Source organism: Dendrobates tinctorius, unplaced genomic scaffold (assembly GCF_039654945.1).
Source record: "Dendrobates tinctorius isolate UK_male_01 unplaced genomic scaffold, ASM3965494v1 ptg000103l, whole genome shotgun sequence".
Classification (NCBI taxonomy): Eukaryota; Metazoa; Chordata; class Amphibia; order Anura; family Dendrobatidae; genus Dendrobates; species Dendrobates tinctorius.
The window spans coordinates 31,127,477-31,139,778 of NW_027361771.1; the positions used below are offsets into that span (position 1 = coordinate 31,127,477).

The 12,302-nt window shown below is 43.6% G+C and overlaps 1 protein-coding gene across 2 annotated transcripts in view; it reads left to right on the forward strand.

The window, feature by feature from the left end:
• HGS (hepatocyte growth factor-regulated tyrosine kinase substrate) overlaps positions 1 to 12,302 on the forward strand; it is a 45,241-nt gene that overhangs the window by 3,650 nt on the left and 29,289 nt on the right. For both annotated transcript variants that reach the window (XM_073588189.1, XM_073588190.1), the window contains exons 3-13: positions 287 to 362; positions 1,915 to 2,007; positions 2,585 to 2,708; positions 3,722 to 3,774; positions 4,210 to 4,278; positions 4,885 to 5,009; positions 5,109 to 5,187; positions 5,702 to 5,800; positions 6,407 to 6,502; positions 6,596 to 6,634; positions 6,714 to 6,857. In XM_073588189.1, the coding sequence (XP_073444290.1) occupies positions 287 to 362; positions 1,915 to 2,007; positions 2,585 to 2,708; positions 3,722 to 3,774; positions 4,210 to 4,278; positions 4,885 to 5,009; positions 5,109 to 5,187; positions 5,702 to 5,800; positions 6,407 to 6,502; positions 6,596 to 6,634; positions 6,714 to 6,857 (997 nt within the window). The remainder of the gene's footprint in view (positions 1 to 286; positions 363 to 1,914; positions 2,008 to 2,584; positions 2,709 to 3,721; positions 3,775 to 4,209; positions 4,279 to 4,884; positions 5,010 to 5,108; positions 5,188 to 5,701; positions 5,801 to 6,406; positions 6,503 to 6,595; positions 6,635 to 6,713; positions 6,858 to 12,302) is intronic.

Genomic DNA, 12,302 nt, shown 5'->3' on the forward strand with positions numbered 1-12,302 from the left:
ACCCTTATCCGGGCACCACCAAAATTTGAGGAGTGACGTGTCATTATATTTTGTATTGTTGCCAATTGAAGCATTACATAACATTTATCGAAATCTATGAACCATTAACATAAAGCACTAACAGGTGGGGTTTTATTTAGCACAAAAGCTTTATTAGATAGAAAAGGGAATATAGTCAAGAGAAATATGAGCCACCAATACAGAGCAATACTAGGGGGCACAAAAGATGTAATGAGGGACATTTACTTTTAATGTGACAGATTACATGGTTATTTTTCACTTTCAGAGCCAAGTATGCAGTGGGGGCCATCAAGAAGAAAGTCAATGACAAAAACCCACATGTCGCCCTCTTTGCTCTGGAGGTGAGTTGCAGGGACCACTGAGACATTCACGTCCAGGTAGAGCAACAGCAGCACCACCATTAGATATGAAAAATGACAATATTTTGAGGATTGAAGATTTTAATCTATTGAATTTACTCTGGTGTACATTATGTGCTGCAGTTCGTGAATGGGATTTTCTTTCCATTTAATTGAATGGGGCTGATGGAGTACCAGTCATTCACAAATGTTGCACCATATTATTAGCTATGTGCACTGTATTTTCTAACTGATTAAAAAAGTTGCACTCTGTAGTGCTATAACTTGTAAACATGGACTATATGAAATTGGAGTTGCATTACAGCTCTAGATAATAGGAAAAAATGAATATACCTAGCGCATACATTGGCCAATTCATGTGAGCCCAACATCTATCTACAAAATCAAGTGGGCAGTCATGGTCTACAGATCACATACTGGCAGTTATGTGACCGCTGGCTCTCCCAGTCTTCAATGGTGATTGCAGACATTTATCTCAAGCCCGAAAAAACACTTGTAGTGGCACAGTTGAGTACTTCCCAGAACACATTTTCCAAATCCCATCAGCCAGCTAACACTGGATCAGACCTGCTGTTAACAGCAGAGCATCTCTATTGGATTAGTATGCACATGTTGACATTGCTTTTATTAGTGCTCTCTGTATTGTCCTAACACACTAGTCATAGAGGATGGTACATTAACTTGTTTGCATTACCTTTTATAGCTGACATTTAGTGCAATGTTCTATGATTTTTAGCAGGCTTCCTCCCAGTATCTTGGACTTTTTATGTTACTGATACGGATACTCCTGGCCAGATGACAGCTCTTATAAATTCTTCCTCATGCCATTATATACTATACAAATGACATTTGAAAAATAAGAGCATATTGATGTTTTGCCACCTAATCCTCCAAGTCTAAATGCAGACCCGCTGGAGACAGATCCAGAGTCTGAGATCCTGTTTCCCCTGCAGCATTACTTGCTGCCTATTCAGATGTAAAACATTGTTGCATACAGTATCTCTCTAGTGGATTATTGATGGAGGTCTTGCTTGTCAGGCATGTTGAGCAAATGTCAGTCTTATGGATGTGCTGCTTTACACATTATTAGTCAGGTTATCATCCACTTTGTAAGCAGTGACTCTGTTACAATCTTTTTTACTCCATTTACCAATTTGTAACTTCAGACTTTGTCATTAGAAGTTGTGATTGTAAAATGATTTAAAAAGTTAAGAATGTTGTAGAAGGATGGGTTTTTTACCCCTCACATATAAGGCTCATTCTTTTTAGAGGACCATGTCTGATACTGCAGCTTGGGGTATAGTCACATGGGGCGGACATGTTGCATATTAGAATTGTGATCTACGCTGTGGATTTTAAATCTGCAGCATTTAATTTTTTGGAAAAAATAAATACACCCACCTTCCCGACGCTTGTGGACTTTGAGGAGATCGGATATTCTGTCACTTAGTGATGCTTTTCTGTATGTGTAGCTATTGCCATTGTGCCTACACCTTTGGGTGAATGTTCTCACAGGACTCTGTATTTCCTGCAGGTGTTGGAGTCTGTAGTGAAAAACTGTGGTTCGACTGTACACGATGAAGTTGCAAATAAGCAAACAATGGAGGAGCTGAAAGAACTGCAAAAGGTGCTATCGGCTAAGTACTGGATGCTTTACAATGGCGTATGAGATTAGATTGAGGGCATGCCTTTATGGCCCAGGTCACACGGCCCCATCTCTATGGTCTGTATCCTGTAGTGCAGCTTAGCCTTTGAATAGGAGTACCAGATAGATATGGGCAAACGTGCTGTCATGTTCTCTGCTATGTGCACTGTACTTCAGACTGATTGCATAAATGTAATTCGTTAGGCATTTTAGCATTTAAAAAAAATACAATTTGTGGGGCATATGCAGGACATGAAAGGGTGAAGGATCAGGCTAGTGTCAGCAGAGGCTCTGTAGCATCTACACTGGACTCTGCTCTGTGCACACTGCAGGCTATTTCCTCAGTCCTGTATGGGAAGCCCCAGAGTCATGTGATGGGTGTCACAACTTCCTGCTCCATCAGGTGAGCTGTGTCATTGAGCTCCTGACTCATTCTTATATTCATGGCTCGTGCCGCACAGAGCTAGAACTGCTTGTATGTGACCTCACTAATATTGGCCTGGATGTTCATTAGATTCCAGGCCCATAGGTGCTATTGCTAACGGACCTTTGTATCTAGCGTCAGGTGGAACCAAATGTGCGGAACAAGATTCTGTATCTGATTCAGGCCTGGGCCCATGCGTTCCGTAACGAACCCAAGTATAAAGTTGTACAGGACACCTACCAAATCATGAAAGTGGAAGGTAAGGCTTTATCTAAGCAATAGCTAGTATTTTAAGTCCTATGTGTAACAGATAATCTTCTTTAGGGGATTTTTTTTTAATATGCTGGAGAAGACTGAGCTTGTTGTGTTTTGGGGCCGAGAAGTATTTTATTGTCTCTGATGTGTCCTGATGTGTTGTACTGTGTCCAGTTCTCAGACTGTCTACACCCCATTTTTGCACTATGCTAAGGGTATGTTCACACGGCATCTTTTAGACAGTGCTGTTCCTGCAGCAGAAGACTGTTCAGGGAAACGCGAGTGATATTCTTCCCTGAAGTATTTTTGGGTCTTTTGTGGCAGCTCTGCCACAGGCAACTGGTCACTTTTTAGCCAGTTCAGTTTTCGAAGCTGGAGTGGTTAAAAGAAGTGACGAAATACATAACATGGGCATAGTAAATGGTTTTTGCATTGCAATGTTCATTCTTTGTGACGCCTATTTTTTTTTAAGTCTGGTTCCATGCTGAATCTGCCTGAAAAGAGCATCTTGAGCACATACCCTTAAAGGTGCCATTTTTTCCCCCCCCAAGATGACAAAAAAGTGCTTTTCTTGCAGCTATTGACATCTGCTGTAGAAAAAAAACAATATTATGTTCTTCAACATAGTCCTGCTTTTTCCAGTGATGGGATACCAAGGTTTTAGATGGTATTCAGCATTCTACTATAGAGTTTGAATTGGCATTGTATTTAACCCTTTACTTTGATTATATTTTCTCATACTCCATGAATAAAGGATGTCTAATAGCCCAACGTTGTAAGTGCTATGCACAAACCAATTCTTTACCTCTGTGAGAAGCTCAATATGTTCTACTTATTATGGTAATTGCACTCTCATTTGGGCTGTCATTAATGGCACTCCCAAGCTTGTTGTATGACATAAGTTATTGATTGCTTAACCAGACTTTCTTTTCACAGCAATATTAATATGCAGCCTCAGATGCTGCAAAAATTTATATCTAAGATTTTCAGACTTATTTTTGTGTCTTTTTGTTTAAGGACATAATTTCCCTGAGTTTAAGGAAAGTGATGCCATGTTTGCAGCAGAACGTGTAAGTATGGTTAATTTTCTAATGGGGATCAAAAGTTAAAGTTGTCCAGTGAAAGCTAGGTGAGTTCTTAATTATTGGTGGGGATTTGACTGCTGAGACCTGTACTGATTAGCAGAACGGGGAATATTTTTATCGCCAATGCGGACACTTTTATCCCCATTACAAAATGGAACTGGAAGTCACATACCCAACCACTCATTCTCTATGGAGCTGCCTGAAAAAGCAGAGTGCAAAGCTCAGCAGTCCCTAAGGGAATGTATAGAGCGGCGATCGAGCACGTGCCTTTCTGCTCAATTCTCAGTGATAAAAGAACCTAGCAATCCTACCCCCACTGATCAATAAGTTAGCACCTATTCTTTGGTTAGGTGATCATTTATTTTCACCAGACAACCATTTTAAAGAAGATTGAGAAGTGTTACCTTGGTGATTTCATAGGCCCCTGACTGGGTGGATGCTGAGGAGTGTCATCGTTGCCGTGTTCAGTTTGGTGTTGTTACACGCAAGGTTAGTGGCTGCCTATAATCCACTACTACTTACTGCCTTCTTTAATTTGTTTCCATTTACCATCCTTGTTTTTATGCTATATAGACTATTTCTTATCAGAACTTCCCAGAAAGACATAGCACTAGGTAGATTTCCTTCAACTACTTCCCACAAATGGACATGATTCTACATCTAAATAGTGATTGTCTTGTGGAAAAGGAAGTACAGTTTTGTCCAATGGATGACATGGGCACAGAATGTGTGCCCGTCTTATCAGCTGCGAGAGGTGACTGTAATATGCAAGCAATAGTTAGGGTTTTAGGTAACAGCTGCAGTATCTACTATAGATGGTAAACAGAGGGAAGGTGCTCCCTCCTCAACTCCATAAGTACAAAACAATCAGATGCTGATCAGTTGCATAATTTATTTGTACATTGAAACTGTGCCTTTTTTTTCCACAGCCATCTTGAAAAATAAAAACAAATCCTTATAGTGCTTAGTTAACAAACAATATTTATGGTCTAAATGTAGCTGTGCCAAAAACAAACAAATTTCTGCAGTGCTTATTGCAAAAGGGGCTAGGATGTAATGTCCTCCATGTTTACACGTGAATCCTCTAATTTCCAGCATCACTGCAGAGCCTGTGGACAAATTTTCTGTGGAAAATGTTCATCTAAATATTCCACCATCCCCAAATTTGGCATTGAAAAGGAAGTGCGTGTTTGTGAGCCCTGCTATGAACAGCTGAACAAGTAAGACTGTCCACATGGGCCTACAAGGGTTATCGGCTCTCACTGTAGGTTTCATTCCTTATGTTTCTTACAGAATTCTTCTTTTTTTTTTTCTTTCAGAAAAGGTGAAGGAAAATCTGCCACTACAGGTGAACTGCCTCCCGAGTATTTGACCAGCCCTTTATCTCAGCAATCACAGGTGAGGTTAATGTTTAGCAAACTCTTAAAATAAGAGGCAATGGTGTCTGGCAAAAGCATAGTGACTAGTGATGAGCGAGTATGCTTGTTGCCCGGGTTTCCCCGAGCATGCTCGGGTGATCTCCGAGTATATTGGCGTGCACGGAGATTTAGTTTTCATCGCCTCAGCTGCATGATTTGTGACTGCTGGTCAGCGAGAATACACGTGGGAATTTCCTAACAAACAGGCATTCCTCACGTGTATTCAGGCTGTCCAGCAGTCACAACTCATGCAGCTGCATCGACAGAAACTAAATCTCCGAGCATGCCAAAATACTCGGAGACCACCCGAGCAAGAAGCATGTTAGTTTTGATTGCTGTCTGTGTTTGGATTTTCCACACAGCCTCCCTAAAGATCCTTTCTCATGTCCTTTGTATACATATGTGGGTGATAATTCTAAAGCCAGCATTAAAAAGAAAGAAAAATCCACTTGTTATCTCCCCTAATCTATGTACTGACTTGTGAATTCTGTTAGATGCCTCCGAAGAGAGATGAAACTGCATTGCAAGAAGAAGAGGAGCTGCAGCTTGCCATAGCCTTGTCACAATCTGAGGCTGAAGAGAAGGAAAGGAAGGTAAGTAAGGCATGGGCTTGTATATCCATGTGGTCACCCCTGTTGCTGCGCCACCTAATCCACTGCTCAAATGGGACCTATCACCTGGTAAAAAGTTGTCCGTTTTTGCTCTCATTTTATTTCCACTGCTCCATTCCATTTAGTTTCTCTAAGTCTGCCATATGGAGTTATTAAATAAAAGGCTCATATTTCTGCTAATTGTTGTTCTTTACCAAGGGGTTAGTGCTCACAGGATAATTATATAGAGCAGCCTAAAGAAAAGCCCCCAAAGAATCATATGAGCCAACAATTAGCACTAAATAGCAAGGCCCATATCTCTGTAACTGTATAAACAGAAGAAAAATATTAAGGGAAGCAGCAAGAATAGACCACTTTTCATCTTTTGCCATGTCCTTCTTTTTTTTTCTTTTTTTTTTTTTTTTCTTTTCATTTTCTAAACCTTCACTTCTCCCTCGAGGAGTGACGTTACACAGAAATTTATGGTCTATTTATCAGATTTCAAAATACTTTTTTTGAAAAAATACCTGCACTTGATGTATCAAGAATATATAGCAAAACGTTAACAATTGTAAATTTCTATCATTTATTTTTTTTTTCTATCTTCAGAGGCATAAGAATACCTATGGCATCTATCCAAAAACCGAGCCCACCCCTGTCACCTCCTCAGCTCCCCCCGTCAATACTTTGTACTCCTCTGCTGTGGTGCGTTACAATATCATTTTATAGACTCTGAATATTTGAGAGGTTTCTCAACACAAAGCCAGTGCCAGTAAATGTTTCCTTCTTTATTACTAGAATTCATCTGCTCCTCTTGCTGAAGAAATAGATCCTGAGGTAAGTTTGAGAGAAAATGAGTTGATGTGATCATTTTAGGCTGAATGTTCAGCACCCAGCTCCATCTTTTTCTCTGCAGCTGGCCCGGTATCTGAATCGAAATTACTGGGAGAAGAAACAGGAGGAAGTCCGGAAGAGTCCAACTCCTTCTGCTCCCGTACCAATGAGTGACACTGTGCAAGTTGCCGAGGTGCCTCCTGTGAGCATGGTGAATGTCATGGAGGTAAAACTAGTTCTTGTCTATATCTTATTCATGTTGTGTTTAATTTCCATGGATATATACAGGAGGGGCATCTGAAATATATACATTGTGTATTGTTTCTTTAAGCTAGGTATGGATACAGTGACAATAGCATGGCCTTGAATGTACTAGCTCCAGTAGCGATTAAGATGGAGCCACATTGTGAGGCATGCTGCCACCTAGTTGTTTCTGAAGCATGGGTGTGAGAAGTGTTTGTCTTGACCCTTTTTTTTCATAATAATCACATATAAAGGGAACAATGTGTTGGTTTTTTTTTTGTTCCTTTTTTAGGCTAATCTTTTTACAAGCCAGCTATAATAATAATAATCTTTATTTATATAGCGCCAACATATTCCGCAGCGCTTTACAATTTAACAGTTTCAAAACACAAGTCATAAGTAACAACGTCAACAATACAATAATTAAAGCAAAATAAGATGACCCTGCTCGTGAGAGCTTACAATCTACAATGAGGTGGGGGAGATACAGAGTATAGGTGTGTATTTACAATGGTGTATTTACAATAATGGTCCAGCCATCTTGAGGGAGCGAGGGATGGATCGAGATGGTGAATGGGCTACACACGCACACTTACACATAGAATGACTTTGATCAGTGAACGTGATAGGCCACTCTGAACAAATGTGTTTTGAGGGAGAGCCTAAAACTATGCAAATTGTGGATAGTCCTAATTTCTTGGGGTAGAGCATTCCAGAGGATTGGCGCAGCGCAGGAGAAGTCTTTGAGTAGGGAGTGGGAGGTACGGATTAGTGCAGAGGTTCTTCGAAAATTGTTTGCAGAGCGCAGCGGTCGGTTAGGCCGATAGACAGAAATGAGGGAGGAGATGTAGGGGGGTGCTGCACTGTGGAGAGCTTTGTGGGTGAGAACAAGTACTTTGAATTGGATCCTATAATGAATGGGCAGCCAGTGTAAGGACTGGCGAAGAGCGGACGCGTCAGAGTATCGATTAGCCAGATAGATGACCCTGGCTGCTGCATTAAGTATGGACTGGAGAGGGGATAGTCAAGTAACGGGGAGGCCAATTAATAGAGCGTTGCAGTAATCCAGGCGGGAGTGGATCAATGCGACAGTGAGGGTTTTTGTTTCCATGGTGAGAAAAGGGCGGATTCTAGAGATGTTCTTTAGGTGTAAGTGGCAAGAGTGGGCAAGAGATTGTATTTGGGATGTGAAGGAGAGATTGGTGTCAAATATAACACCCAGACAGCGCGCCTGCTGCCGGGGTGTTATTATAATGCCACCCACGGAGAGGGAAATGTCAGATTTAGGGAGTTTAGTAGACGGTGGGAGCAGAAGTTGGTCAGTTTTGGAGAGTTTGAGTTTCAGATAGAAAGCGGACATGATGTTGGAGACTGCGGACTAGAGTGACCGGATCTCTAATGGGGGGAAAAAAATGTCGGAATCTTGTTCGTCTGGACCCCACAAAACGATTACCCTTTCCAGATATTGAGAGAGCCAAAATTTGAACTCGCTCAAACGACGTTAACCCGTGCCGCTCGTCGCTCAAAGTTTGAAAAAAGGCCCAAAATTTGGATTTTTTTCAAACTTTGAGCGACGAGCGGCACGGGTTAACGTCGTTTGATCGAGTTCAAATTTTGGCTATCTCAATATCTGGAAAGGGTAATCGTTTTGTGGGGTCCAGACGAGCAAGATTCCGACATTTTTTTCCCCCCATTAGAGATCCGGTCACTCTACTGCGGACAGACAGTCACTGGCGTTCTGTAGTACAGCGGGGGTAAGGTCGGGGAATGACGTGTATAGTTGTGTGTCATCAGCATAAAGATGGTACTGAAAGCCAAATCTGCTGATGGTCTGTCCAATTGGGGCCGTGTAGAGAGAGAGAAGAGAAGGGGGCCAAGGACTGAGCCCTGAGGTACCCCGACAGCGAGAGGAAGAGGAGATGACGTGGAGCCAGAGATCAAAACACTGAAGGATAGGAAGAGAACCAGGAGAGAGCAGTGTCCTTAATGCCTAGTGACTGGAGCCTAGAGAGTAGGAGATGGTGGTCAACAGTGTCGAAAGCTGCAGAGAGTGGTCACCGTTACGTTCTGCTGTCAGAAGGTCATTGGTCACTTTGAGTGCAGTTTCAGTCGAATGTAGAGGGCGGAAGCTGGACTTTAAAGGGTCTAGAAGGGAGTGAGTGGAGAGGTAACTGGTAAGGCGGGAGTAAACTAGGCGCTCCAAAAGTTGAGATGAAGGGGAGATTGGAGACTGGTCTGTAGTTGTTTGTGCAGGATGGGTCGAGAGTGGGTTTCTTTAGTAATGGAGTAACGATGGCGTGTTTGAAGGAGGATGGGAAAATGCCCAAGGAGAGGGAGAGATTAAAGATTGCAGTTAGGTGAGCTGTGAGGGAATGGGGTCAGTAGTGCATGTGGTCGAACGAGAAGGAGAGGAGTCTGGAGACTACTTCTTCTGTGATGGGATCAAATGTGGAAAGTGAGCCAGGGGAGATGCAGGAAGGGATGGAGTCACAGCAATTGGTGGTTGGGAGCAGATTTCCTGACGGATATTATCTATTTTTTCTGAGAAGTGGGAGGCCAGGTCATCAGCACAAATGTCTGTGATAGGGGTTTGTGCTTTTGGCCTGAGGAGGGAGTGAAAAGTGTCAAAAAGTTTCTTAGGGTTGTTTACACTGTGTTCCAAATTATCATGCAAAAAATATTTCCTCTAAATTACCTATATGAATTGCAGTCATTGTTATTTTCCAGTCATCTAATATTCTAGTATAATTGCAATGTTTTTGAACAAATTGCCTATGAAAACAGTATATTTTTAAAAATAAGAAACACTCAAAATGCATGTTCCAAATTATTATGCACAGCAGAGTTTTCAACCTTTTTATTTTTATTTTTATTTTGAACAAAAAATGGTCAATTGTGAAATTATAAGCATTATCAGCTTATTACAAAATGAAATCAAACAGTTTTCAAGTCAAAACTTTATTCTAGGTGATGTTACATTTGCACATAGGACCCCTTGTTGGAAAGAAGCTTCTGAACTCTCTCGTCCATTGAATTTATCAGTTTTTGGATGGTTTGTGCTTCAATTGTTTTGCATGTGGACAGAATGCCCTCCCAAAGCTGTTGCTTAGATGTGAACTGCCTCCCGCTATCATAGACACTCCTTTTGATGATGCTCCAGAGGTGTTCAATGGGGTTGAGGTCAGGGGAAGATGGTGGCCACACCATAAGTTTGTCCTCTTTTATGCCCATAGCAGCCAGAGATGTAGATGTGTTATTTGCAGCATGAGACGGTGCATTATCATGCATGAAAATGATCTTGCTGCGGAAAGCACGGTTCTTCCTCTTGAACCATGGCAGGAAGTGCTGTTTTAGAAACTCCACATAGATTTACCCCTTCAGGGATCCTAAAGGGGCCGACAATCTCTCTCCCCTTGATTCCAGCCCAAAACATTACTCCACCTCCACCTTGTTGGCGCTTTAGCCGTGTTTTCATGGGGTGTCCATCAGCCAGCCATCCTCCACTCCATCCATCTGGACCATCGAGCTTTGCACGGCACTCATCGGTGAACAAAACAGTTTGGAAGTCAGTCTTCGTGTATCGTTTGGCCCACTGGAGCCGTTTCGGCTTGTGTGCAGTGGATAGAGGTGGTCGACAGGATTGCTTACGCACAGCTGTAAACCTCTGAAGGACCCTGCATCTTGTTGTTCGGGGGACGTTGGAGGCACCAGCAGCTTCAAAAACTTGTCTGCTGCTATGACAAGGCATTTTTGCAGCTGCTCTTTTAACCTGACGCAATTGCCTGTTGGAAAGAGTCCTCAATTTTTCCTTATCAGCACGCACACGTGTGTGCTGGGAATCAGCTACATACTTCTTGATTGTGCGATGATCACGATGAAGTGTCTTGGCAATGTTGATTGTAGTCATGCCTTGACCTAAATACTCCACAGTTTGTTGCTCAGCAGCCGACACATCCTTTTTCTTTCCCATTTTGGCAAAAATGTAGGCTGCTTAATAATGTGGAACAGCCTTCTTAAGTAGTCTTGCCTTTATTTGGACACACCTGCCAAACTAATTTGCACAGGTATCTGCAATTGCTTTCAGTGATATAAAAGAGCCCTGACACACATCACCATCAATGAGTTTAAATGACAAACAAAAAAAATTCTAACCTTATCACTCCTAAACTCTTTTCTCGTTCGCCTTATTGGGGGACACAGAGACCTTGGGGGTGTATGCTGCTGCCACTAGGAAGCTGACACTATGCACAAAAAAAGTTAGCTCCTCCTCCGCAGTGTACACCCCACCGACCGGCAGAGAATTCCCCAGTTTAGCTTAGTGTCAGTAGGAGGTGGACACGGGTCTTTTATTAGACCCATATCTACCTCGTCGTGCGTCGTTCCTTTTCAGGTTCTACGGAGGGATACAGAGTGAAAAGTCACATCTGTACTCCCACATGGAGTCTGCAAGTACGGCGTGTACTGCCACCCCGTATCCTTGCAGTTCTCCGTGGCAGGACCAGCCAGACGGACGCCGACACCAAGACGTGCCAGCGACTCCAGGGGTCCTTGTCGCCAGTCTCCCTCCCACTCGCCTACCAGAGCCTGTCGGTTGGATGAGACGCAAAGACTTCTTCAGACAGGTAACGGATCGTGGATGGGTGAGTATTAGACCCCGGCTTCATATTTATTTTCCTGGCTGCCCATTCCCGACGGTCACCTCTTCAATGGCACAGGGGACCCCGGTTGTAGGCGCTGCGGTCGCTCGCAGTCGCCACAAGGCTATAGGCAGCTCAATGTTGCCGGGCATCCCCCCCCCCCTTTCTGGGGACAGGGAGCACAGGGTTTTTTTCCCTATTGGGAGCGACTTGCGTCTGCGGCGTCCCTCTTTTTCGGACCTCCGCGCCGACCCCCTGCTGACAGGCGGCCGCCGCAACTAATTTAGGCCCCGGCTTCAGTTCGGGCCTACCGCTGCGTCGCGGCCACGCCCCCCGCCCCTTTCTTCTAAGCAGGCTTCTCTCCCGCTCTTCCCAGGCCCTCCCACCGCCTGTCCTTCACCTGCCCAGCCTGTCATTGGCTAGAGGGCGGTGAATCATTAACCCTGCGTGGTGCTCCGCCCTTCCTCCTCTCCTAAGGCGCGCTTTTTCTCAGGACGGCGCCATTTTCCCAGCCTGTTAGCCGGGCACCAACTCCTCACTGGACATCATCTTCTCCAGCTGGTTTTTTGTCAGGAGGGCTGTCGGCCGGATTTCGCTCTGACCTGCATCCACTGACAGGTCGCAGAGCATCGCTTCTGGGGACACCGGACCGTGAGTAGCTCTGCACTGCAGACTGACCCTTCTCCGCCCTCTGTCCCCCAACCTTCCGGCATTACCTCAGCTTTTCACTATGTCTAAGTCTGATCGTACCCGCTCTACCGCCCCCCCCCTGCACTTTAGTCAAGTACTTT